A 25,350-nucleotide genomic window follows, 5' to 3' on the forward strand; every position below is an offset into this window, starting at 1 on the left:
CAGCCCAGGGTATAGGGTTGAGAGACAATGATGTAGATGGCAGAGCTCAGGGAGATTTGTTGGCGGGAGAGGAGTAGAGTAAAATAAATTTTTAAAAGTCATAATCACAGGTATGAAAAATCTAAATATGAAATACGATTAGACAATAGTCCTGTTCTGGTTTTCCATAGCTCAACTAAAGAGTTTAAACAAAATTTAACCCTAATTTATAAGCAATGGCATGAAATCACTTGGGCTTGGAAGGTAATTCCTCTTAGATGAAAATATAATTTAAATCATTAGGAAACCAGGAGCCACCTACTACTTACAGATTTCTAGATATGGCACTAAGTGAAGCTTAACGTCCTCCTAAATCAACTATCACCAAAACTTCTGAAATATGTTTGAGTCCTATTTACCTGTCACTACAACTCAAAATTAAATACTACTAAAAGTTTAAGTTTAATAGTAAAATCCTGCCATATCTCAACAAAACACAAAGATGAAAAATACTGTAAATTTTTAGGAGCCAAACATCTAGTTTCCTGAGTGTGTAGTAAATTGTTTTTAAAAGAGCTACATATAACATTAACATTTGTTTCCTTGAGTAGCTACAAAGCACTTTGATACTAAATATTTACCATTTATCATTTCAAAAGAAATACCATACTTATAAGCAAGCTTTGCTTTCACTGTTGGCTCTTCAAATGCTTCCTAGATCAGAATAATAATGAGAAATTATACAGCTGGCAAGAACAGTTCCATGGTAGACCATATCTAGCTATATCTCAAAATTCTAGCAGACTATGCTTAGCTCAAAGTAACAGAAGCATCTACCTCTATGACAAAATCTTGTCTTTCACAAAGAAACCAATCTAACTCTTTAGCTATTTAAAAACTGCAGAAGAGGCGTGCCTGGGTGGCTCAGCTGGTTAAGCATCTGCTTTCAGCTGGGGTCAAGATCTCAGGGTCCTGGGATAGAGCCCCATATGAGGCTCTTGTTCCTCGATGGAGGTGTCCTCTGTTTCTCCTTTTGCCCCTCCCCCTCACCCCCCCCCCCCCCCCGGCTCCTGTGCTCCCTCTCTCATGCTCTCTCAAGTAAGTAAAATATTTTTTTAAATAATTAAAAATAAAAAAATTAAAATGCAAATGAAAAGCACAGACGCTAACTGATTTTATCCATTGAGAATAATTAAAAGTCACACTGCACATCATGGAATGAGTTTAACATATGCACATAATTCTCAATAAATCACAGAATAGTAGTAATAAGAGGGACCAAGGTCATCTGTCCAGTCTTTGTCTCAAAACTTCTGTATACGCACCCACTTCTGTGAGGCATTTGTAAACATTCTAGTCAACAATTATGACTCCAGAGTTTATTGGTTAATTTCCTTCAGTTCATATTCTTACCTAGATCCCTATTTTATTTTACCGCCTCTTGGAAGTTGTTGGAAAACCATACAACTTCTTTCTCAAAGCACCAGATCAGTTACAAATGCCATACACAGGATGAACATAATGAGACCCAATTTTAACTTCATATAACTTCAAACGCCAGATTAAAAACTGAAAAATTATCAATTTGGTCTTTAAATCACAAACAACCTGAACTATTCCTTTTTAGTGTGCAGTATAAGATAGTTACAAAGTCTGAAGAGAAGCACCCTAGCTTTGAAAACACAAATGAAAAGGAAACAAAGGAAAGAGACGAGAAAGATCCATTCTCAATTCCACTTCTACCATTTGCTAGTTTCAGTGATCTTCGCAAAATATTTAACTTTTACAGCCTCTTCGCCTATAAAATGGTGATTGAGTTTTACCTGTTACAAGAATTAAATGTAAAACACAGGACCTTCCCCCTTCCCAAGTCCTTTAAACACAGACGCGCATACACTTCAAGTTTCTGATCAAATGTCATTAGATCTCAGAAGTTTATAATAAAAATACAGTTTGTCACTGGGACACCTGGGTGGTTTAGTCAGAAAAGTACGAGACTCTTAATCTCAGAGTTGTGAGTTTGAACCTCTCTCTGGTGTAGAGATTACTTAAATAAACTTAAAAAAAATTCCAACCACCATTTAAAAAAAAAAAAAAAGGCCACAGGAACACCTGGGTGGCTCACTGGTTGAGCATCTATGCCTTCAGCACTGGGTGTGATCCCGGGATCCTGGGAGTTCCAAATTGGGCTTCCTGCAAAAAGCCTGCTTCTCCCTCTGCCTGTGTCTCTGCCTCTCTATCTCTCTCTCTCTGTGTCTCTCATTAATAAATAAATCAAATCTTTAAAGAAAAGATTTATTATTTGTCATAATAATTTATTATTTGTCATAAGACAGAAATTTAAAGACAACTAAATTAAAAACTGTTGTGTCATAAGAAACCATCTTACTCAATAAGCCATTTACCTCATCACAGTAAGTAATCTCTTAATTTACTCTCTAAATAATAAAAAAAAAACATAAAAATGAGAGAATACCACTAATTTTTAAAACACTGATGAGGAGCTAGAAAAATAAAACTAAAAATAAACATTAAAAAATCTATTTGTGTTAAATTAAAATTTGGATAATACTCTAGCATAAATATGCTCAAAAAGACAAGCCACCTTTTTTTCTTTAAAGATTTTATTTATTTATTCACTGAGCCACCCAGGTGCCCTGAAAAGCCACTTTTTTAATACCAAGATCGGGAAGATGAGAAATTAGAAATTCACTTATTACCTTTAGAGTGAAGACTCACTATAATCAAAAGTAATGAAAACAGAATCAATGAATACAAAAGAACAGGAAGACATGCCACAGATAAGTTATTTGTAAAAGGTACATCTAAATAAAGGACTATTATCCAAAATACACCAAGAATTCTGAAAACTCAACAATAAGAGGGACGTCTGGGTGGTTCAGTCGGTTAAGCATCTGCCTTCAGCTCAGGTCGTGATCCTGGGGTCCTGGGATTGAGCCCACCACCCCTTCTCCTGTTCCCTGCTCATAGGGAGTCAGCTTCTCCCTCTCTCTGCGCCTCAATTTGTGCACTCTCTATCAAATTACTAAATAAAATATTTAAAAAACCCTCAACAAGGGATCCCTGGGTGGCGCAGCGGTTTGGCGCCTGCCTTTGGCCCAGGGCGCAGTCCTGGAGACCCGGGATCGAATCCCACGTCAAGCTCCTGGTGCATGGAGCCTGCTTCTCCCTCTGCCTACGTCTTTGCCTCTCTCTCTCTCTCTCTCTGTGTGACTATCATAAATAAATAAAAAATTTAAAACCCTCAACAAGAAGAAAACAAATAACCTGATTTTAAAATGGGCCAAAGACTTAACACCTCACCGAAGAAGAGATACAAAGGGGAAATAAGCATATGAAATGATACTCTACTGTCATCAGGAAAATGCAAATTAAAACAACAATGAGATACCACTACACATCCACTAGAATGACCAAAATCTGGATCACCTATAATACCAAATGACTGCCAGCATGTGGAGCAACAGGAACTCTCATTCATTGCTAGTGGGAATACAAAATGATACAGCCACTTTGGAAAAGTCTGGCAGTTTCTTCCAAAAACTAAACATAGTCCCACCATCCAATTCAGCAACTGTGCTCCTTGGCATTTACCCAAAGGAGTTGAAAACACAAAAACCTACAACAGGTTTTTATAGCAGTATAAAGCAATTACAGATAAACCGTAATTGTCAAAACCAGGAAGCAACCAAGATGTCCTTTAGTAAATAAAAGGATAAACTGGTATACTCACACAATGAAATATGATCCAGCCCTAAAAAGACATGAGCTAAAGGGCCCACGGAATAACCATAAGCGCATATTATTAAGTGTAAGAAGCCAATGTGAAAAGATGTGTACTCTATCATTCCAAGTATGCGACATTCGGGGAAAAAAAAACTGGAGACAGTGAAATGATCTGCAGTTGCTAGGAGTGAGGGTGACACAAAGATGATTAAGGACAACCCCAAGGATTTCTTGAGCAGTGAAGATACTCTGAATGATATAATAATAATGGGTAAATGTTATTACACATTTGTCGAAACCAACAGAATGTACAACATTCTAAGAAAAAAAGCCCTAAGGAAAACCATGGACATTGGGTGGTTAATGATGTGTCAGTTTTGGTTCATCCTTAGTTAAAAAAAAAAAAAAAAAGAAAAGAAAAAGGTACCACTCTGGTCAGTAATGTTGACTGATAGAGGGAGGCAATGAATGTGTGGGGGCAGGGAGGTATATGGAAAATCTCTATACCTCTCTCTCAATTTTGTTCTAAATCTAAAACTGCTCTAAAAAACAATTAACTCTAATGAAGGAAAAAAGAGAGTATCATATTGACACTCGATTCCCAGCATTGAAAAACATTTTCCAAAAATATAACAAAGGATTATTAATTTTGCTTTGAAAACTGATTAGGGGAGTAAAGCACCTGAAAGTAGGCAAAATATCAAAACACAAAAGATAATATACAATTTGTTATCAAGTATACGGGGAAAGTTCTTAAGAAATAAAATATAAAACAATGAGAAAGTTTTAAGATTATAGTATTGATAAATAAAAGAGCTCTCACTTGGGGCACTGAAAATATACACGAGTTTATACCTTATGGAAACAATCTGATTGTAGAAAATATTTAAATGTTCATAACCTTAGAAACCAATAATTACATTCTGAAATTTAATCCTAAAAAAAAAACAGGTCTAAATAGTGAAATCTCAAGTATTAATTTGTGTTTTTTTCACAAGGCAATAGGTAAATTCCTTTCCCCCACTCCAAAATCTTTTGTGTTATTTCAGAACCAGCAATTAGAAGACAATCTCCTCATCTGGCTTGTTTGAAAAACTCCAGGCCCAAAAAGAGAAGTTCAGCTAGTTATACTAGAAGTTATACTAGACTAGACTATACTAGAGAGGGAGGGGATGGAAAGAATGACGGTAGAAACTGGGGGAAAAGAAGGGACTGGACTCAGAGGATTCATCCAGATCAAGATGAATACCCCTGCCCCTAATCCCACTGGAAGTGGCATGTGGAAGAAGAGGATGGGGGTGTGGTGGGGTTAAGAGAGAGACAAAGACAGCAAGAACTTTGTTTTAGAAAATTCTGCATAGGATACTCACTGTTCTTCATAAGTTGGCCTTGGAAAGAACTTTTCAGGCATGCTATAAATAGCATGTCATTGACAAGCAGTGTAGGTAGCAGACTGGAAAGCCCTTTCCTGATAAATGTTCTAGAATATATGAATATATGAAGCTATCCAAAGACTGGGGGGAGGAGTAATTGTACAGGGGAATAATGATGAACACAATTAGGTAAGGTCACAATAGATTAAATTTTAGTAAAATGAGAATATATTTCACAGTTACAATCTTACAGATAAGACTCATGCCTACTGTATTTATAAGAGAAAATATAACTTAATAACAATTGGTAAATTATGGTGTTTCTGCATAAGGAACTATCACGCAGCTGCTAAAATGTTTATACTAATTCCTACATTCCAATGAATTATAAAATTATCATTAATAAAATTATACATACACACACGCCCATGATCCCAGCAGAAACATAAGTTCTCTGAGGGCAGGGTTTTTTCCTCTACTTGCCAACTAAGACAGTACCATGCACATAGACTTTAATAAATATTGGTTGAATAAATATAAAACCCATTTTAGGGGAGAGAGAAAAGGAAAATATTCCCAACTGATACACTAGCATTGTCTTTTAGTGACAGAACTTTAGTGGGCTTATTTTGGTTTCTATTCTTCTGTCTTTTAAGATGTCCCTAAGTATATATTGCTTCTGGAACGGGGTAAAAAACAACTAGGAAGTAACTCCCTTTAAATGCATTAAGAATTTCCTATATTTTAAAAACATCTTTGGCATGCTCTAGAATAGACTTAACACAATTTAAATAAAGGAAGAAGATTTAAGTTATCTTGCCCTAGTCCCTTGACCTCTTGCAGTGACAGACAACTCCAGCTAAAAGTGTTTGGTGTTCTTAGCTTCATCCTTTTTCCCACTTTGCTTATCCTCATCCTCAGACAGAAGCCTCTTGCTTTTACAAGTCGGATGTAACTCTATGACTTTGGGTTCTCAGTCTCTGTAAAGGGAGAGACTGGAGAAAAGGAACTGAGCCAGTTGCTCTCCTGGTGAGCCATTTGGATGAATCCACCAGAGGCTCAGTAGTGTGGCCAGTAACTCTGAGTCTTCCCAGCTCTTGAGGCAGTATGTGGATGTGTGTGCGTGGATATTTATATACGTACCCTGCACTTGTGAATGTAGGAACTGGAGGAAGTTACTACAGTGGAGGGGTTCTTAATAACAAGGTCTGCCTAGTATGAAGTATTTAACAATCTCCCACCCCTTTAAAAATATACATTTTTATAAATGAAAACCATAATAAATATTTTGAATATTAAAAAAATTAACCTACAGAAGTAAATTAATGGAGAGAGCTATTTGCCTTGTACTTTTTCCACAACTGCTGCTGCTAGTTGAACACATCTCTAGTTCAGCTCTTGCCCATGGGACACTCATCAATTAGGTATAATCTTTATTTCTCTCCTTTATCCCCAAAAACAAGCCTGTTAATTTTTTTTTCCTTCTCCTCTGGCAACTGTGTGGTGAATCATTTCTTGTGTGATCAGGTTGCGGATAGTCTTGCAAGGGTGTTTACTGCATACAGTATAAGTATTGTGACTGCCAACAGACTTCAATGGTTTCTACTGGGGGGGGAGGGGGGACTTCCTAGGGGTAGGAAGTAGAAAAAGCACACTAAGGCATTTTCTCTTGTAGTTTAGTCAATATACAAAATCAACCTTCCTCAAAGAATTTTCGATGTACTAATACTTGGCTCTTTAAAACTGTACCAGTACAGTAACACTGTTCTAAAAGCAAACTACTGATTTAAAATATTCTGACCGGGGCCAGCCCCGGTGGCTCAGCAGTTTAGCACCGTCTTCTGAGGTCCTGGGATCGAGTCTCACGTCAGGCTCCCTGCATGGAGCCTGGTTCTCCCTCTGCCTGTGTCTCTGCCCCTCTCTCTCTCTCTCTCTCATGAATAAATAAATAAATCTTTAAAATATATATAAAATAAAATATAAAAAATAATAAAATAAAATAATAAAATAAGATAAAATAAAATAAAATAATAAAATAAAATAATAAAATAAAATAAAATAAAATAAAATAAAATAAAATAAAATAAAATAAAATAAAAATATTCTGACCGGGAGGCTGGGTGGCTCAGCGGTTGAGTGTCTGCATTGGGCCCAGGGTGTGGTCCCAGGGTCCTGGGATCAAGTCCTACATCAGGCTCCCTGCAGGGAGCCTACTTCTCCCTCTACTTATGTCTCTGCCTTTCTGTCTCTCTGCCTCTCTCATGAATAAATAAAATCTTTTAAAAATGATAAAATAAAATATTCTGACCATCCCAAAATCATGAGAGGTAGTGAATGAACTTTCTGCAAATTTCTGAACAAAGGGTGAGAGTGAAAAAAATCAGTTTTGCAATATATCAACCATGACTTTTAAACTTCTGTTGATAATCACCAAATGCATCAATGACCAATTTACTAGACAGTTGTAACTAATTGTTAGCAATTTGTGGGCCAAACATTCTAACTGATTTTTCTCTTGAGAATTAAAAATACATAGTCAAGTAGGAATTCAAGTGTTACACACTCTAAGATCAAAATGTTAGTTCTGAAACTGATGTCACAACTGCATGTGTAGTAGTAGTACAAAGTCTCAAAAAACAATTACAAAAAATAATACATATTTTTATCTAAAATTTCTTATTTTTAACATAAGAAATGTGTTTTTCTGTGAGGTAAATCAGGCAAATTATGCCACTATACAGAACAATCAAAACTAGGGGAACACATACCCCAATTAGGATTAAAGAATACAAACAGTATTTGTTGTTTTGATCTAAATAGGTCAAATTTTTAAATAGGAAAATGCTTTTGCTATGCAGTAAAACAGGCAAACTATCACCATACAATATGATCACACTATAAAAACAAAAATCACGAAGAGAAATTAGACTGTTAGAAATGGTAACAAGACTTATCTCCAGTTACAGGGATTCAATGCAGGTCATTTATTTAGATTTCTTTTCCTCTAATTTCCTAATTAGAGGAAAAGAATTATTTTACAATGAGAATATATTACTTCTATAAAGTTCTTTCTTCAAAATTATTTTGTGTGATTTAAGGATAGTTACAAAACCTAAGGTAGAAATAAGTTACGACTCCAGTAACAGAGTCAAAATCAAATTAGCATTTTCTAAACAATGACTATCAAACAAACCTTATACAAAAAGGGAAGGAAGCTTCTGTGATTATTACTATTTAGATTTTGAAAAGCACTGCTAAAAAAGAAAAAGAAAAAGAAAAAGAAAGAGGAGAGAGGAGAGAGGAGAGAAGAGAGGAGAGAGGAGAGAGGAGAGAGGAGAGAGGAGAGAGGAGAGAAGAAAAGCACAGCTTTGGCATCTCCGCTATTTTACAACTTGGGACGCCTGGATGGCTCAGCGGTTCAGGATCACGCCCTGGAGTCCTGGGATTGAGTCCCTCATTAGGCTTCCTGCATGGTGCCTGCTTCTCCCTCTGCCTATGTCTCTGCCTCTCTCTGTGTCTCTCATGAATAAATAAATAAAATCTTAAAAAAAAAAAGGTATTTTACAGCTTTATGAAAATTAAGCAATTAGAGATGTTTTCATTGATCTTTTCACCTTTATTGTACACCCCTATTTACTGTACCCTTTTCACTAATCTTTTCACCCTTATTCACCGTGGCCATGAATCAACTCTTTAGGGAAAAAGTTAACACAAATAGTTGAACTACAAATACTATCTCTTTCATAAGCAAAAGATATCAAAAATCAACTTAACCTTTTTCTCACTTTCATTAAAATATGAATATGGGCACTAAGTTGGTTAACAAGTTTAAGGAGACACAATGGCCAGAAATAATTTAAAAATATAAATAAAGCAGCAAGTTTACACATTCAGTATACATCTAAACATGTATTAGCAGTTTATGCAAAATAGACAAAAGTATTTACCAAATATTTCAAGATATTTGCAATAAAAACTGACTTCTAACATTCTTAGCAACAACTAAAATACTCAAAGAACAAGACCACAAGAAGTATTTCTGATACAGACATTTAGTAAATAACAAAATACAAGATAAAATTTTAAAGGACTAAAATGCCAATTTCATAAAATAATCAGATATTAAAAGCACCACAGAAAAGACTTTAAAAACCCAAATTTCTCTGTTCAGCAACAGCAAAAGAATTATGGTTTGTAAAGGGTACTAATAAAAGAAACCACAAAAAGGAAGGTGCTAACATTTTTTTAAAGGAAGTAATATACTTAATTTACTATAGCATGAGCTCTTTTACAGCATTTTATTTTAACACATAGTCTAGGTCAGAGGTGGCCAAGAGAAACAATGTGAACTATACATGCAATGTTAAATTGTCAAGTAGCCACATTTAAAAAAGTAAAAAGAATCAGATGAAATATATTTACCCAATATATCCAAATATGATTGTTTCAACATGTAATCATTTTTTTAATTGGAATATTTTAACTTTGTTTTTTACTAAGTCTTCAAAATCCAGTGTGTAACTTACACCTGCACATCTCAGTCTGGATGCTAAATTTTTTTTCCTTCACTAATTACCTTGGTACCTTTATTGAAAATCAATTAATCAGGGGCACCTGCGTGGCTCAGTTGGTTAAGCGTCTGCCTTTGGCTTAGGTCATGATCCCAGGATTCTGGGATCCCTGCTAAAATGGGGAGCATGCTTCTCCCTCTCCCTTTGCCTCTCCCCCCTGGCTCCTGTGCTCTTTCTCTTGCACTGCTCTCTCTCTCAAATAAAATATTTAAAATATATACATATGCATACATATACACAGAGGCACACGCACTCATGTATACATATAAATACTTCCTAACTCTTCACTTAAAAATCTGGAAACTGTGATGCCCCAGTATCCATGAGTACATCCAAACTCAGACATTGCTTTCTGAATTCCATTCTATACTATAAGGGACCTGCCTCCTTGGAGAAACGGCTGGTCCAGGGCCAGGGTGGGGAAAGAACATCTTGTGCAGCAAATAAGGACATCATCCAAAACGACAGGGACATGTTAATAAAAAGGACACAAAAGGCAGCTTCTGGCCCAATCTGGAACAACTGTTAAGTATTTCATAGTAAAAAGGTTTTTTTGAGGTTTTAGTATATCTATCACATAAAGAGGAAAAAAGTTCCTATTGTGTAATAGCTAAGTACTGGTTGTTAAGTCATTTTTACATATTGAAGAGGGTTAAGGATGATAGATGTTTAAAACATTAAAATAAAATACTCAAGTAGAGTATTATTCAGTAAGATCTGTGAAAGCCATTATGTAATAGTGGCATTTTTGGCAAATATGGACGCTTGACTTCTGTCCTTATAAAAGGGATAGAAAATGGTCAAGATTCTCCCCAGCAGAGTATCATTATGCCCTGCCCCCTCCACTTATGTTACCAAAAGTAATATCTAAACTAGCACCTCTATGTAATAGGATGCTTGGTCAGGCAGAACAAATATTTAAGTTGAGAGTCTACCATTAAAAAATTGCTGGTGGCTTTTTTTTTTTGTCTAGGCAGAAAAGAGCAATGCACCTAGGCATCACCTACTTTGTTCTGGGAAGAATCACTTGAGTGATGCTTCTCAGTAATGTAATTGAAACGAACAGAGAAGGTACAGAGCAGACTCTGTTTTTGACTTGATAAAAGTATCCCTACCAATGATATTAAGTGGGATTGACCTAAGAGAAAGTGTGTAGAAGTATGCAAAAAAAAGGCTTTTGGTAAGTGTGGAGATTCCAAGACCTTCCCTTTTAAGTTTACTGTTATTCGAAATTCTGACAGACTTAAAATAAATGGCCCTGAATGAGGGCCACTGGCTGGAAAGTCTCCCCCATCCTGAACAACCAAAATAATGCAACTTACCTTAAAGGAAAAGAGAATGAAAGCCTAAATCTATGCTTGGGATGAAAGACGGATGGGTGATTTGTACTCTATATAGCTGAAGCTGAAAACCCCTACAGACCCAGTTACTCTAAACAAAACAAGAATATTTTGAACAATCTGCCATACTTTGAGGCAAGATCTTATGTGCCTAAGCATGGATTACTCCTGGTATAACAGGCTGCGGAACTGACTGACTTCAAAGAACCATTTTAGTCTAAAGAACATACAGGGATCCAGGCTGATGGCATGATATGCTTATTAGTCTGTGCTGGTGTATTACACAGGCAAATAATATCAAGTGATACACTTCAAGTGTTTTACTAAATTAATACAAAGTCTTGATACTTCAGGAAGAAAATCTCATTTATCTGGAAATCTTACTGGAGGTAAGCTAACATCTTATTCCCATAACAATGCTGATTAAACATTCCAGAAGATTTCAAAACATAATTATGTAATTTAAATGAGCTTTCTATCTGTAGCTCATACATGAGAGCCAAATCCTTCTCAAGAGCATATGTAATATGTCAAACTACACAGTGAAGAAAAAAAAGTAACAAGATTCTTTTTTAAATCAAGGAAAAAGGTCAATTCATATCATCAGTATCAAGAACTAAACTAGTTAAAACTTCAATCTCCACAAATAAAACTAAGTCCTCTGTTAATTATACAGTAACAACATGTTGATCTATTCATTAAGTACTCCAATATCCTTTAATTCTGCTTTCCTGGTTAAGTAAAAAGTAGCATCGGTACCTAACAACTTTAGGAATTTAGAAATTTAATTTTTACATACAATGTAATACTTGAAAATGAACAATATTTATACATAGAAGTTGTTAAAGAGCACTGACAAAAATCGTCCTAACACTACAGCCACTCAATTTGTCTCTATTAGGAAATCTGATACACATAGACCACAGAAATATTGCTTCACCTTAAATACTTAAATGTAAACAGAACATCCTGTGATAGCCAATGGATGAAAATAGCATCTAAAAAACTCTGAACACACAATAAAAGTTAATTTAAAAAGCCCTGCCATCTCCCCCTCCTTATAGTATCTACATATAAATACTGGCTAAAAGAACATTTAAATAAAGATTTATTTCATGAAGTCAAAGTAAAGGTATAAGATGCTCAAGAATTAGTTATAATTGCTAAATAGAGCAAAAGGACTTAGAATTCCACAATAATTCAAACTCTTCTTCCTGGTTTAACTGAAGCATTCTGCAGTGGAAAAAATAAAATATGCCATGATCTTAATTAAATAAGTTATTAAAACTGAGTTAGTTTCTTCAGATATAAAATTAAGAAAACATATGCCTTATACTATTATGAGAATTACAAATAATTCTTTAATAATTAAATTATTAATAAGTAAAACAGCACTGTGCCTGTTGCAAAAAAAAAAAAAAAAAGGCTCTTATTAGCTAGGTATTAGTGATTTTTTTTTTTAAGATTTCATTTATTTATTCATGAGAGACAGAGAGAGAGGCAGAGACATAGGCAGAGGGAGAAGCAGGCTCCTTGCAGGGATCCCAAAATGAAACTCAATCCCAGGATTCCAAGATCATGCCCTGAGCCAAAGGCAGACACTCACACTGAGCCACCAAGGCGTTCCGGTATTAGTGATTATTAACACTTTTCCAGATTAATTAGCAAGGAACATTTTGCAAAAAAAAAAGGGGGGGGGGCTGAAGAAAGGTACGCAGTATTTAGGGCTTTTGTTATAGAAAAGCGCATTTTTACCACATCCTAGAAACAGTATAGTAACTCAGAATCTTTCCTATGATAAAATTTTATTTTAAATCTGGCTGTTTGGGATCCCTGGGTGGCGCAGCGGTTTGGCGCCTGCCTTTGGCCCAGGGCGTGATCCTGGAGACCCGGGATCGAATCCCACATCGGGCTCCCGGTGCATGGAGCCTGCTTCTCCCTCTGCCTGTGTCTCTGCCTCTCTCTCTCTCTCTCTCTGTGACTATCATAAATAAATAAAAAATTTTAAAAAAATAAATAAATAAATAAATAAATCTGGCTGTTTCCTCAAGTGACAAAGATGGTTATTTCAGAGATGCTCACTTATAAAGTAAAGTATATATCACCACACTATTACATAAATGTAACAAGAAAGCCAGAGATTATAGAAGGGAAACACTTTAATCAAAACATTACTTTCAAAGAGTATTCTGGTAAGTATTCATCTGGACACTAGTTAATAAATAGCATGAAGTATGAAAACTTATTTGGACTAAACCTAACTATTCATAAAGAATAACCAAAAATAAAACAATTAGCTTAGAACAGAACCTTAACACAGATAATGAAGTAGAGTAAGCAAATACTATATTTCAGTGTTTCAAGTTTTAAAGACCTTTTCCTTATCTATCCATCTCATCCTTGATCATACCTTCTACTTAGCCAATCTTTCTTGACCCATACTCATTCAAACTTGTCTAAAGAAATAGCCTACTCTTATTATCTCTAGTTCTTAACCTTCCTCAGCCACTCCCTTAAATCCACCACAAATTTTCCTCTATTCTGAAATTGTAAGATCACCAAATATCTGGAGCATAACGTGATATATGTAAATCTGTTAATTCTGCACATATATTTGAGTTTGTGATAACATCCTTTGCATATCTTTTCCCCCCAAAAAAATTTTTTATTAATACAGAATACATACATCTTTAAAATATGTAACTTAAGCTATAAAAGCACTATGCTGTGTGTGTATTTTGGGAGGGAGGGGGCGCAGCAGAGGGGCAAAGGAAGAGAGAGTATCTCACAACCCTGAGATCATGATGACCTGAGCCAAAATCGAGTCAGATGCTTAACTGAGCCACCCAGGTGCCCCACACTGTTATATTCTTTATGATGTGCAAATTATATCTCAATCAAGCTATTGAAAAAAAACACAACTCTACCCAAGATCTAGATACAGCATGTTCCAATAGAACTCCCCACAATGATGGAAATGCTCTATATCTGTACCATCCAATATGGTACACTCACATGGCTTTTGAGTACCTGAAATGTGGCTAGTGCAAAGAATTGAGTTTTAAAATTTTATTTTAATTAAGTTAAATAGCCACAGGAGGCTAGCAAACAGTACATATATCTAGGATGTTATCGGTGACTTACATCTACCCTTGCTCATATCTCCTCTTAGATAATCCTGAATTTCGCTGTTAATGACTTAATACCCAAATGCAATAAACAATTTCCAAAGCCTAACTAATCTCTATAATTCTTTTCTAGTCCTTCTAAAATCTATTCTCCAAAATTACTACTATGCAAATTGGATTTCTCTACTATAATCGTTTCTTAAAATTTTATTCCCTTGATATTGCCATTCTTCCAGTGTTCTAGTTAGCCCAACCCCTGGTCTCTTTTTATCCTCTGTCCACTTGTTAATTATTCCTATTTTGCCCTGGGAAAATTATCATCCTCTCTCTCTTCCTCCATCTCTATGTATTTAGATATATCCTCTCCCTGGATGATTTCATGTACTTGCATTATTTCAGCTATGACTAACAGACATTTGGGAATCTATAGCTTTACCTTGAACCTATTCTTTGAGGTTCAGTAATGTAATGAGCTTCAGTAATGTTCCTCTCATGAAGAATATCAAATAATCAATCTTTTAGAAAGTACACACAATATTAAGTAAGCCACCTGATAAAGACAATTGCCTATTGAACTTCTTTCTGGAGGTATCCCAAGTACCTCAGACTTAACATGTCAACTGAATAGATCTCCATAGCCTTTCCCCTCCCCCAAAACAAAACCCCTAATTCTTATTCTCTCAGTTAACAGCACAATCATCTATCTCTACCCTTTTATCTGTGCTTTATTTTTCCTCCAAATGCCAATTCATCACTAAACTCTGCATATTTTATCTCCAAAATACTTAAAGATTCTTTTAACCACTACTGCCCTCATTCAGGCTGCAGAGGTCTCATATTCGTACCCCTAACTAAACTCTACATATCCCTTGTACACCTTAAATCCATTCTCCACTATTATTACTATGCAAATCTACCTAAAATCCTTTTGTTTACTCTCCGTTTCCTATAGTTGAGTATTTGTGTGGGAGAGGTGTGTGAAGCATTCAAAGAGCATGTAAATATAAATATGATAATGATGTCTAGGATATCTTCAGCATGTCAAAGAGATGACCTGTGAATTTCCCAAATTTACTTTCATCCACAATGACTTACCAGTCCAAATAAGGAGAGTATCCACACAGAGATGGATATATCAGGTTATTTAACACAAAACTATTAGCCATTAAAGTGATCTTATTATCCCAAGCATATCAATAACGATTTGATCTACTAATTAGTTTCACCTCTCACTGCTTAGTTTATATATTAGTTTGTGTTTAAGTAACACAAGACCATCCACCATGCACATACTGACAAAAAAGAAATCACTTGTCTCTGAGAAGCTGAACCTTGGCTGCATAAAAGCAATTATTTCTACAGAAATAATTAGTGTGGTTTTTCTTCACTAATCTGATGATTGTACCAAGTAGATTTCTAAACACTCTTTCTTAAATTAATCCTAAATTCTTAAATTTCTTAAGAATTCTTGAATTCCTCGAAAAACTGTATCTGCTTGTGATGACAGTTTAACTGAGGATTCTTTCCTAAAAATTATTAAGCACATTTAGTATAGCACACCTAATATGTCAATCTTACAATACCAAGATTCACGTCACAATGTCAAAAAATAAAATCTTTATGAAACCTCATCTGAAATGTGCCTGGATGGCTCAGTTGGTTAAGCGTCCAACTGGTGATTTCAGCTCAGGTCATGATCTCAGGATTGTGAGGTCAGTTGTGTACTGGGCATGGACTCTGCTTAAGATTCTTTCCCTCTGTCCCCACCTCTTTAAAAAAAAAAAAAAAAAGAAAAAAAAAAAGACTATCTGAAAAATCTAAATTAATATAAATTAAGGTGGAGATATGATCGAGTAAGTCAATTACAGAACAAAGCAAATTAATGACATCATTCCACTCATGTAGAATATCAAATAACCAATCTTTTAATAAGTACACACAATATTAAGTAAGCCACCTGATAAAGACACCACCCTCTCCCAAATAATAAAACTCTTAAGAAGAGCTTCTGGCAACTTCTCTTCAATCTGCTCCCCTTTTTCTTAAGATTTGATAAAATTCCTAAAACTGAAAAACCAAAAAGTTCCTAAAAACCAATTTTTTTTTCTAACTAGGAACTTTATTTCTTTACTGATTTTTATTTGGATTAATCCAGTTGAGATCAATTAGGAAAAGGTGGGGATAGAAAGAATCTATGTCAATACTAGAATATGAATGAGTGCTATTCTCTTCCAGATTTTTAAAATTTTGCTTTTTAACTTTCCCAGAGCTAAACAAAGTTGTGAGCAAAGCAATTTATCTTTCTAATGTAGCTTATTAACTCAAACATTATAATTCCAGTGCCTTTTCCCTAATTTTCTCTTGCATGTCCTAAAACCCAACTTTAAGAAGTTCAAAATAGACAACCCAATTTGTAACAAGTGACAACATAAACCTTTTCAAAATGGATTTTTTTTTAAAGCACCATTATCCTTTCATTATCTGTAACACTTCACAAAGTACCCTCACACAGTTTTTCAGTTATCTTCAACAATCTAGTTAAGTCGGGGTGCCTGGGTGTCTGTCTTCTAAGTGACTACCCTTACCCCAGGTCATGATCCCAGGATCCTGGGATCGAGCCCCACATCAAGCTCCCTGCTCAGTGGGGAATCTGCTGCTCTCTCTCCCTCTGTATGTGCTTGTACTCTCTCTCTCACTCTAGCTCTCACTCTTTCTCAAATAAATAAAATCTTAAAAAAAAAAAAAATCCAGTTAGGTCATATTACTAATAAATCAGCATTACAAATTAAATTCCTTACTCAGGGTCAGAAAACGGAGTACCAGAGAACTCAAATGTTCTGCCTTAGAGGTCTTTTCCATTACATAGTATTGTGTTATACTACAGTGAACTCTCCAAATACAAGATTAGAAAATCTGCTGTGGACCAAAGAGAGGAAAAGAGTATGGATAAAACAACTCTAAGATCTACAACTACTTCTAACTTAGAAAAGAACGTAGTATTTATTAAAGTACACTGAGAATCTACTTATATCTTCAAAGTGCTCAAGGACTAGTTAAAGTAGCCAAAGAATATAAACAGTTTCCAATTATTTTGAAGAATATTATAAGAATGATCCCAAAAGGAAAAACATCTTAGCAAATTCAAAAAGTCTGGCATCTGAGATAGTGACAGGTCATGAAATTACAAAGTTAGGCCAGAATACAGGCAAAGCTAAAGAATTTCAAAGCACTGATGATAATATGTTCCAACTCCAAAGTTCCCCCTAAAAATGATAAGCAACAATAAGAGTTTTGCTACATGAATTTTCAAGAATATAGACAAATCAAACAAAATGTTCACAGCCTCAAAAAAAAAAAAAAAAAACAGTCTAAAAACCTGATGTATCATCATAGTTAACACTTATGTGCCAGGCCCTGTCCTAAATGTTTTATATTTATGTAATTCATTTAATAGTCACAACTCTATGAAGTAGGTACTCTTATTACATTCCATTTTATCGATAGGAAACTAGCACAGATGTTTCCCAAAGTGACAGAATCATTAGCTGAGTCAGCATTTGAATTCAGGCAGTTAAGTTCTTAATGACTGTTACACTGCAGAAAAATAAAGCCCTCTTCAAATCTAAATTCAGGTCACGCATGGTAAGTCTCACCTATTCCTGCACATTACAGTGGTCCTGTTTAAAAAAAAAAAAAAGAAAGAAAGAAAAATAAAATGCAAGATGCTACATAAGTAAATATAAAGAGCTGTTACCACAAAACCTAATAGCTATTATGAATTTTTTCATGTTATACTAACATTTTCAGGAAGTATAATTTGAACATAACCACTCTTGCTACTTTTACAGCTTTATCTAAAACACTGAAAAGCTATTAGAAAACCTAAACAACAGGTTTAGAATAATTGCTAAAAATGAGAGCCCAGTTTTAGTTGAATGTTTCCATAGAGATTAAGTAGAATGACTTTCAAATGACCAGGATCTTGCACTAAAACCTAGATAATCAAGAAATGAACTCAATCACCATACAACAGATTCCCCATTTGTTTTACACAAAAAACACCCTTCACTAGGAACAGCTGTGATACTTATCATGAGAGAAAAAAAGTAAATAGAAAACATTTAAACCTTTGACACCAAGTAAGAAAAAATCATTGAAAAATCAACTTTGATATAATTCTCATTATCTCTGCCCCAAAGGTTACTTCCTACAGCAATAAATTTATGTATATTTTAAATCATTATATTACCTAACCAAAATTATCCTGTCTTTACACTGTCTTGTTAGTAGGAAAAAAGGATTACTTCAAGCAAGTTACCAATCATTCTTTAATTTGCATAGCAGTTACACTTGTGTTATCTCAATGTTGCCCATACTCATCATTAACTCTGAGACTTTAAAACAAAAAAAAACCTGCAGACTATTCCGGGAAATCTTGTTCCTGGGACTGAAAATTACTGAAGATTCTCATCCTGAAAAACAAGGAATTTGGCACAATTGTAAAAAATAAAGGCAAAAAAAGCTATCAATATTCAAATGGAAGATTCAGTTCAAGGAGTTATTTTAAGAACTAAAGCAAAGAAAGAAGTTACGGTTTCTTAATCACAGAACCACATCACATTTCTGCAGCACTGCTAAACTTTTTATGAAAACATTAATTTAAACCTGTGCACCTGAAACTAATGTAACATTGTGCGTCAACTATACTTCAACTTAAAAATAAAAAAAAAAAAAAGGAAATTAAGTCCCAAAAATATATCCTATGCTCTTGATGAGATATGACCCTTAATTTACTTAGGGGGTGGGGGAGAAAGCCAGAGCCAAGCACTAGGAATATTGCAGGTTAAACAAAATTTGACTTTCCCTTCCAAACTGGAAACAATCTTATCAATGTACAAAGCGAATATATCAAGTTACCATGTGAACTTTATTTAGAAGCAATTTGGGAGAAAAGTACTAAAGAAAGTAAAATCATTTACAAATCTCAGTATAAATACATTTTCTTAAGAAAATTATGCTACATTTCTTAAATCTCCTTCCACAGAACAGCAATATAAACTCTGCAAAATCCAGCACTAACATTTTCTGAACAAAGAAACTGAGTATTAAAATTAAGGCATGTCATTTGCCTAACAAAATCAAGCAAAGAAATCTGTATCTTAAAGGATTAAAGTTAGTACTTAAGATCCTTGGTATCTTAGGTATTAAGTATTACTTAATATTATTTATTAGGAATTAATACTTACTTTAATAGTTATGCATATTGTGACTCTAAAAATTAGCTTGATGGAAACAAGTTTGATTTGTATACCACATTCACTCATTCTCCGTCCCAAAAAGTCTATTTATATACTTGAATTGATAAAATCAACATCCAAACCAAAGAATAGAATTTGCTATGGTTACAGAATTCTAAAGAAATCTGACAGTGACTTTCACACCAAAATACAATAGCCTCATTTGAGAAGCACTAATTAGCCATGTACGAGACTAACAAATGCTTTAACATTTCCCAAATCATCAGATCCTAACCAGTTTAAAATTTGTTCTTTACGATTCTAAGCAAGTCATTTACCTGCTCTGTAATTTCAAGTTCTTTATCAAGTAGTCAGGCAGAATAATTTCTTCCAATTTTAATACACTAAGGTTTTTAACTCAATAACTGAATATTTCTTTCTTCCTATAGAAAAATATGTATATTAGATATATACTTTTAGTGAAAAAGCTTTCCTTTCTTTTCAATGTTTCAGTAATCCGTTGACTAGTCCTTTAATTTGTATCCAAAAACTCAGTCACCTAATGAATAGGTTATTAGGCAAATATCCTGGTCAAGAAACCAAAAATACTACCCGACATACTGCTATAAAGGCTAGGAAAATCATATTTCAAAAAACAAAATGAAAAATTGTACAAACAGGGTCAAATGACATATGGAAGTTCCTAAACTAGGGTACCATTCAATGAGCTAGGATGTATTTGGTTCTGCTGTCAAATCCTGAACTGCTTTAAAAATAATATGGTGATATGATAAGGTATCAGATACTCTTTAATTTGACCATGCCATGCCTAGACAGAGAAAAGCCATGAGTTCAAAGAAAAACTGAGAAGCTTAGACAAAATTATTATGACATCAGACAAACTGATTTCTTCCACTGTATCATTAATTTCAAGATAAATAAACTATCAAAAAATTCCAGGTGAGGGGTGCCTGGGTGGCTCAGTTGGTTAAGTGCCTGCCTTTGGCTCAAGTCTTGATCTCAGGATCCTGGGATGGAGCCCCAAGACTAAGTTCCCTGCTGGGGGAGCAGGGTAGTCTGCTTGTCTTCCTCTCTCTGCCCCTCCCCCACACCTTGTGTCCTGGCACACTCTCTCTCAAATAAATCAATAAAATCATAAAAAAAAAAAAAAAATCCAGGTGATTAAGGAAAACACACATTATATTCTGTAAGTCTTCAAAGTTAAATAATTGAAACTAACACAATCCATAAAGTGCTCAACATTTACTTGGGTCCAGTCTTAAGAAAGTAAGGTAACCAAATAAAATTTATCTAAAAAGCACCTATTCAAATAAAACCTTAACAGAAGAATAAAATCCAAGATCAGCAGCAATAGGCACCCCTGTACCAAGAAAAAAGAAAAAAGTGTATAAATGGAATTTTTGCCTGTAAACCAAAAGGAATCAGTTTTTGAGGACTGTCCAATAAGAATAAGGCTATGGCTTGACGAGACTTTTTAAAAAACGTCTGCACCCAATATAAACTGCCATAAAATAGTTTTTATTTCACAATGCCTTAGTAGTTCTACATCATTTGCTGTAAAACTTAAGAAATTATTATGTTCCTAAAGAACTTGTCAGTCTTTAAGTTCACTTCCTTCCACATGCTAACTTCCCTTCACATTTGATATGGCCCTGGTCATTTGTAGGGTGACAGTCAAAGTACTGACATATTAGTTTATGGATAAAATAAACTAGAATATTCAGTAACGTTCATATCCTATTTTAGTCCATTCAGGTCCATTTTCTTGACAAGAATATCAGCATTTTTCGTCTATAATGTAACTGACTTTTTCAGTGGAACTCTGCTTCTTCCAATAATCTCCGTTCACTTCTGGATGAGGACAACATTCAATCAAGCTGCTATAGGTCAAGCAACAAGTTACCCAAACCTAGCTATTTAAACGTAGAATATACTTGTCAACCAGAATGACACACCATTATTTACACCATGAAAACCTCCCCGAGACGTTAAAAAAGCAAAGCATTTGAGTCCTTTGGACTCCTGGAAAAAGTCTGGCTTAAAAACCTTTCATAACAATAACCGTAGTGATGTTACAACTCTCAAACCACTTACAGAAGTTTACATGGGCTCGTGTACTATTCAGGGGATAGTGAATGGGCTGAAGACATACTAGTTTTTTTGTTTTGTTTTATTTTGTTTTTTTAAGATTTTATTTATTTAGTCACAAGAGACACAGAGAGAGAAAGAGAGAGAGGCAGAGACACAGGCAGAGGGAGAAGCAGGCCCCATGCAGGGAGCCCGATGTGGGTGGGACTCGATCCCGGGTCTCCAGGATCAGGCCCTGGACCGAAGGCAGGCTCTAAACCGCTGAGCCACCCAGGGATCCCCAAGACATACTAGTTTTAATTAACGCTGTCAGAAAACTACCAGCTACCAACAGGCTTAATTAAGCATCATTAGGTAGAACAATATCAAACACTTATTGTACCTTTCTAGTCCCAAAGCATTTATCGAGAGAAGAAAGTCTTTTCTATGGTTTATGTTAAATGCCTGTGCAATCACCAACTAAGATATATCCCAAGTAAGGTCACTGAGGAACGAAGTCGTTCCTATTTGAAAAGTACAGCCTGATCTCGGGGATGGAAACTCGCATGTAACACACCAGCAGCTCAAAAGTGCAGAGCCTCTGCTAAGACTGAAACGCACGGGGCAAGAAGACTGTACTTTCCTAACTCAGAAACTTTCCCACTAATTCCGGGTTTCCTGCCAGACACTAAAACAATAACAAGTAGGTAACGCGTTTGTACTAAGATGATTTTCACCACTCCTTCCCTAAGTGGCAAGCCTCTTTGGTTACCAGTAACTCTTATCCTACGTAGGTACATGCCCCAAATTCTAGTTTCAATCTCTTTTCAAAGTTGGCCTCCACACACCCCCCCCCCCACCCCTCACTCCCCTCCACCCCTGCCCGCCGCGGGAGCGAACGGTTAAAAGAACGACTTTAAAGGAGGAATTGGAGTAACTGGCTTAGTCGAGCCAAACGTAGCTCCAAACCACCGTAAGCGATGGGGCCATCCATACCTGCAGTTCACACCAGGCGACCTCCACCGTGGTTTCAGTGTCCAGACCTTTGTAGACGGTCTTAAAGGAGCCTCTGCCAATTTCGATGTCGAACTTGAGAAAGCGGCCGTCGTTGGACATTCCCACGGCCTTGGTCTCCAGCTCTTCGATATCATCCTGCTGCTGGCTGCGTTCCTCCTGTGGTTCCTTGGCGCTGCCGCCGCCGCTGCCGCTCCTGGCCGCCGAAGGCTCCTCTTTGCTCCCCACATGGTTGGGCTGGGACGCCTGCCGATCTCTGCCGGCACTGCTGGGGGCGGCGGCGGCAGCGGCAGCGGCAGGGCCTGAGCTGACTGGCTCCCCGGGGCCGGCAGCGGCGGGGGGCGGCTGGGCTACCTGCACGGCGGCGGCGGCCGTCAAGGTCTCCTCACGCGGCGGCTCCGGCGGGGCGCTCTGCGGCGCAGCCACCGACACCCCCACCGCGGGCTGGGGCAGAGGCAGAGGGAGGCCGGGCAGCTCCAGCGCGGTGGCGTTGGAGTCGCAGATGACGCTGCGGCGGAAGAAGCGGTGCTCGGTGGTGGTGGTGGTCGCCGCCGCGCCACGGCTGTCCTTGTCCATGGTGTGGCGGCGACGCCGGTACTCCTCCGTGCGGCCGGCCCCAGCGTCGGGCGCCGCGCCGCCCAGTTTCTCCCCCACCGAGGAGTCGGAGCTGGAGCCATTCTTGGGGGAGGGCGCCGGTGGCGAGAGGAACAGGGAGCTCGGAGTGCTGCTCTGCTTCTCTGCGGCGCCACCAGACATGGTCGGTCCGCAGGAGCGAGGCGAGCGGGCTCGAACTTGTGAACGAAGGGAGGGCGAGGGGCCGCGCCCGGCGGACGGCGAGGCGTGCGGGTCCCGCTGCGGGGCTCCCGGCGGGCTCCGGTGCACCCGGACGGCTCCTCACTCAGCACTGACAAGCCGACCCGACGGCGACGCGGGCCCCGGGACCCAGTTGCGGCGGCTGCTGCGGCTCACGAGGCGGGCTCGTCGGCGGGCGGGCGGGGGTTAGCGCCTCACGGTCCGCATCCATCCTGCGGCGAGCGGCGGCCCGGAAGGCGGGAGCGGCAGGGGCGCCGCAGTCATGAGGGGCAGGGCGGGCAGCCGGCACTGGGACGAGGCGGATGCGGCGGCGGCTCCAGGTCCCCGCCGCCGCCGCTGCCCAAGCCGGGCGGGTTAGGCCCCGGGGCGGCGGCGACGCCTAGAACGGACGAGCACCGACTGCCGGGCGGCGGCGGCCCGGGAGCCGAGCAGAGTGGGAGGGGCCGAGAGAGGCGAGGAGGGCCGGCCGGGGATCCGGTCGGTCAGTCGGTCGGTCGGTCGCTTCCTCCCACACGCGCCCCCAGCTCGGGGGACAGTCTCACAGGGCGCCCATCGCCCGGACGGAAAGGGCCGAAGCGACGAAGCCTCGGTGCCTGAGGAGCGGGCCCCCCCTTCCCCGAGGCCTCCCCGCCCGCCCCGGGCCTGGCAAACCCCCGTCTCCTCCCGGGCCGGTGCCGGGGGCTGACTGAGGGAGGGAACGGTGGGGAGGGGAGGGCCGCTCACCGCGGGGCCCGAGCTCCGCTGCTTCTCTGGGCCGAGAGTCGGGGAGACCGAGAGGACTGGGTGAAGGGAGTCAGGGAGTGGAAAGAGTAGTCACCCCCACCAGGCGCCTTCTGTCACCGAAGATGGGGGGTGCAGAGTGGCCGAGGGTGAAGAGCCGCGTCCGCCGGGGAAACTCTCCGCGCTAAATGGCGCCGGGACTCTGAAGCCTCCACACAGCCCTCTCGGACCCCGCCCCCCGCCGCCGGGGCGCCCCACCCCCACCCCGCTCTCGGGGCTCTTGCGCAGGCGTGCTCGTATTGGGGCTCCCTGGGATTTGTAGTCTTCGCCTTTGAAGAATGAAAGGGATTGTGGAGAAGGGAGCCTACGACTTCCGTGATGCTCTGTGGTTGCTTTAGCCTGATGCCTCATGGGAGCTGTAGTTTTCTTTGGAAACCGCCCCTTCTGGGAGGCTGATGGGAGCGTCGCCGTGGGTCGCTAAACCCCATCCTTAAGTCAACCCTAGCTAGGAAGATCTTCATTTAGGGTTTAATTGTGGAAAAGGGGACGAGAGAAAAAAAAAAAAGAAGACGGAGGCAGGACCAGAGGAGAGACTCCCGTCATGCTTTGCAGAGGGGAGATAGAGCTAAGAGGTTGCCATGCGATGAAAGATGATCCGTTGTTCATCTTTAATGGAGAGAGCCGCAGTAGTGTTGAGTGATTTTAGCGTGATGGGGGTGGAGAAAAGGAGAGCAGAAAGAACCAGAACCTGGGCTCAGAGAGCCAGAGGGACTGAAGGACTCCTTCCATAGGGTTAAGGAAATTTTGTGAAGATTGGCCAATGGGAAGGAGACACGGACTATTTATTACCTCTTCTCCTCTTCCCTTCCATAACAATTAAGGCCACACTCTCAGCTCCAGCCTCAAGATAGATATTCTGGCTCTCGAAGATGGTTTGCCCTCCTGAAATCAGGATCATAGCGAATCTTTTGTTTTGCCAGAAAAAATTAACGGCGCGGTGAGCGAGGATTCGAGAAAAGAGAAGGTCCACGTATCTGTGCATCTTTTACCACAAACTTGTGAGAGTGGAGTTGAATTTTGCTATATAGTTGGTTAAGTTTAATTTCCATCGTTCATTTGCCCGAGGGCTTAGAGAGAGGCCATCCCCTTTCTCCAGAGGTGCATGAATGCGCGCACGTAGTTTTTACCGTGGCTTTGGACATAGAGGAAATCTAGATCCATGCAGTTCACAGTGATGGAAGGCTTTCCTTGAAAGCATCCTTACACTCTCTGGACCCCTTCGCTCCTCGCAGGACTCAAGATTGTACAGGTGGTGAGCACCAGGGGGCATCAGAGTGGGA

General features: G+C 38.6%; 1 protein-coding gene and 1 long non-coding RNA gene across 12 annotated transcripts in view; both read right to left on the reverse strand.

Moving 5' to 3' along the window:
* Positions 1–23,379, reverse strand: part of WNK1 (WNK lysine deficient protein kinase 1) — a 149,803-nt gene extending 126,424 nt beyond the window's left edge. For 3 of the 11 annotated variants that reach the window (XM_038576343.1, XM_038576340.1, XM_038576339.1), the window contains exon 1: positions 22,460–23,372. In XM_038576343.1, the coding sequence (XP_038432271.1) occupies positions 22,460–23,233 (774 nt within the window). In that variant the 5' untranslated portion in view covers positions 23,234–23,372. Of the gene's footprint in view, positions 1–22,459 lie in introns of all 11 variants that reach the window. The other 8 variants (XM_038576342.1, XM_038576341.1, XM_038576349.1 and 5 more) reach the window with 6 other exon arrangements.
* LOC119866442 lies at positions 16,041–22,296 on the reverse strand. The gene is made up of 2 exons (XR_005379706.1): positions 19,385–22,296; positions 16,041–18,610 (listed from the first exon to the last, which is right to left on the reverse strand). It is a non-coding gene; the product is annotated as an uncharacterized LOC119866442 (long non-coding RNA).
* Positions 23,380–25,350: the final 1,971 nt, after the last annotated feature.

This window comes from Canis lupus, chromosome 27 (assembly GCF_011100685.1).
Source record: "Canis lupus familiaris isolate Mischka breed German Shepherd chromosome 27, alternate assembly UU_Cfam_GSD_1.0, whole genome shotgun sequence".
NCBI lineage: Eukaryota > Metazoa > Chordata > Mammalia > Carnivora > Canidae > Canis > Canis lupus.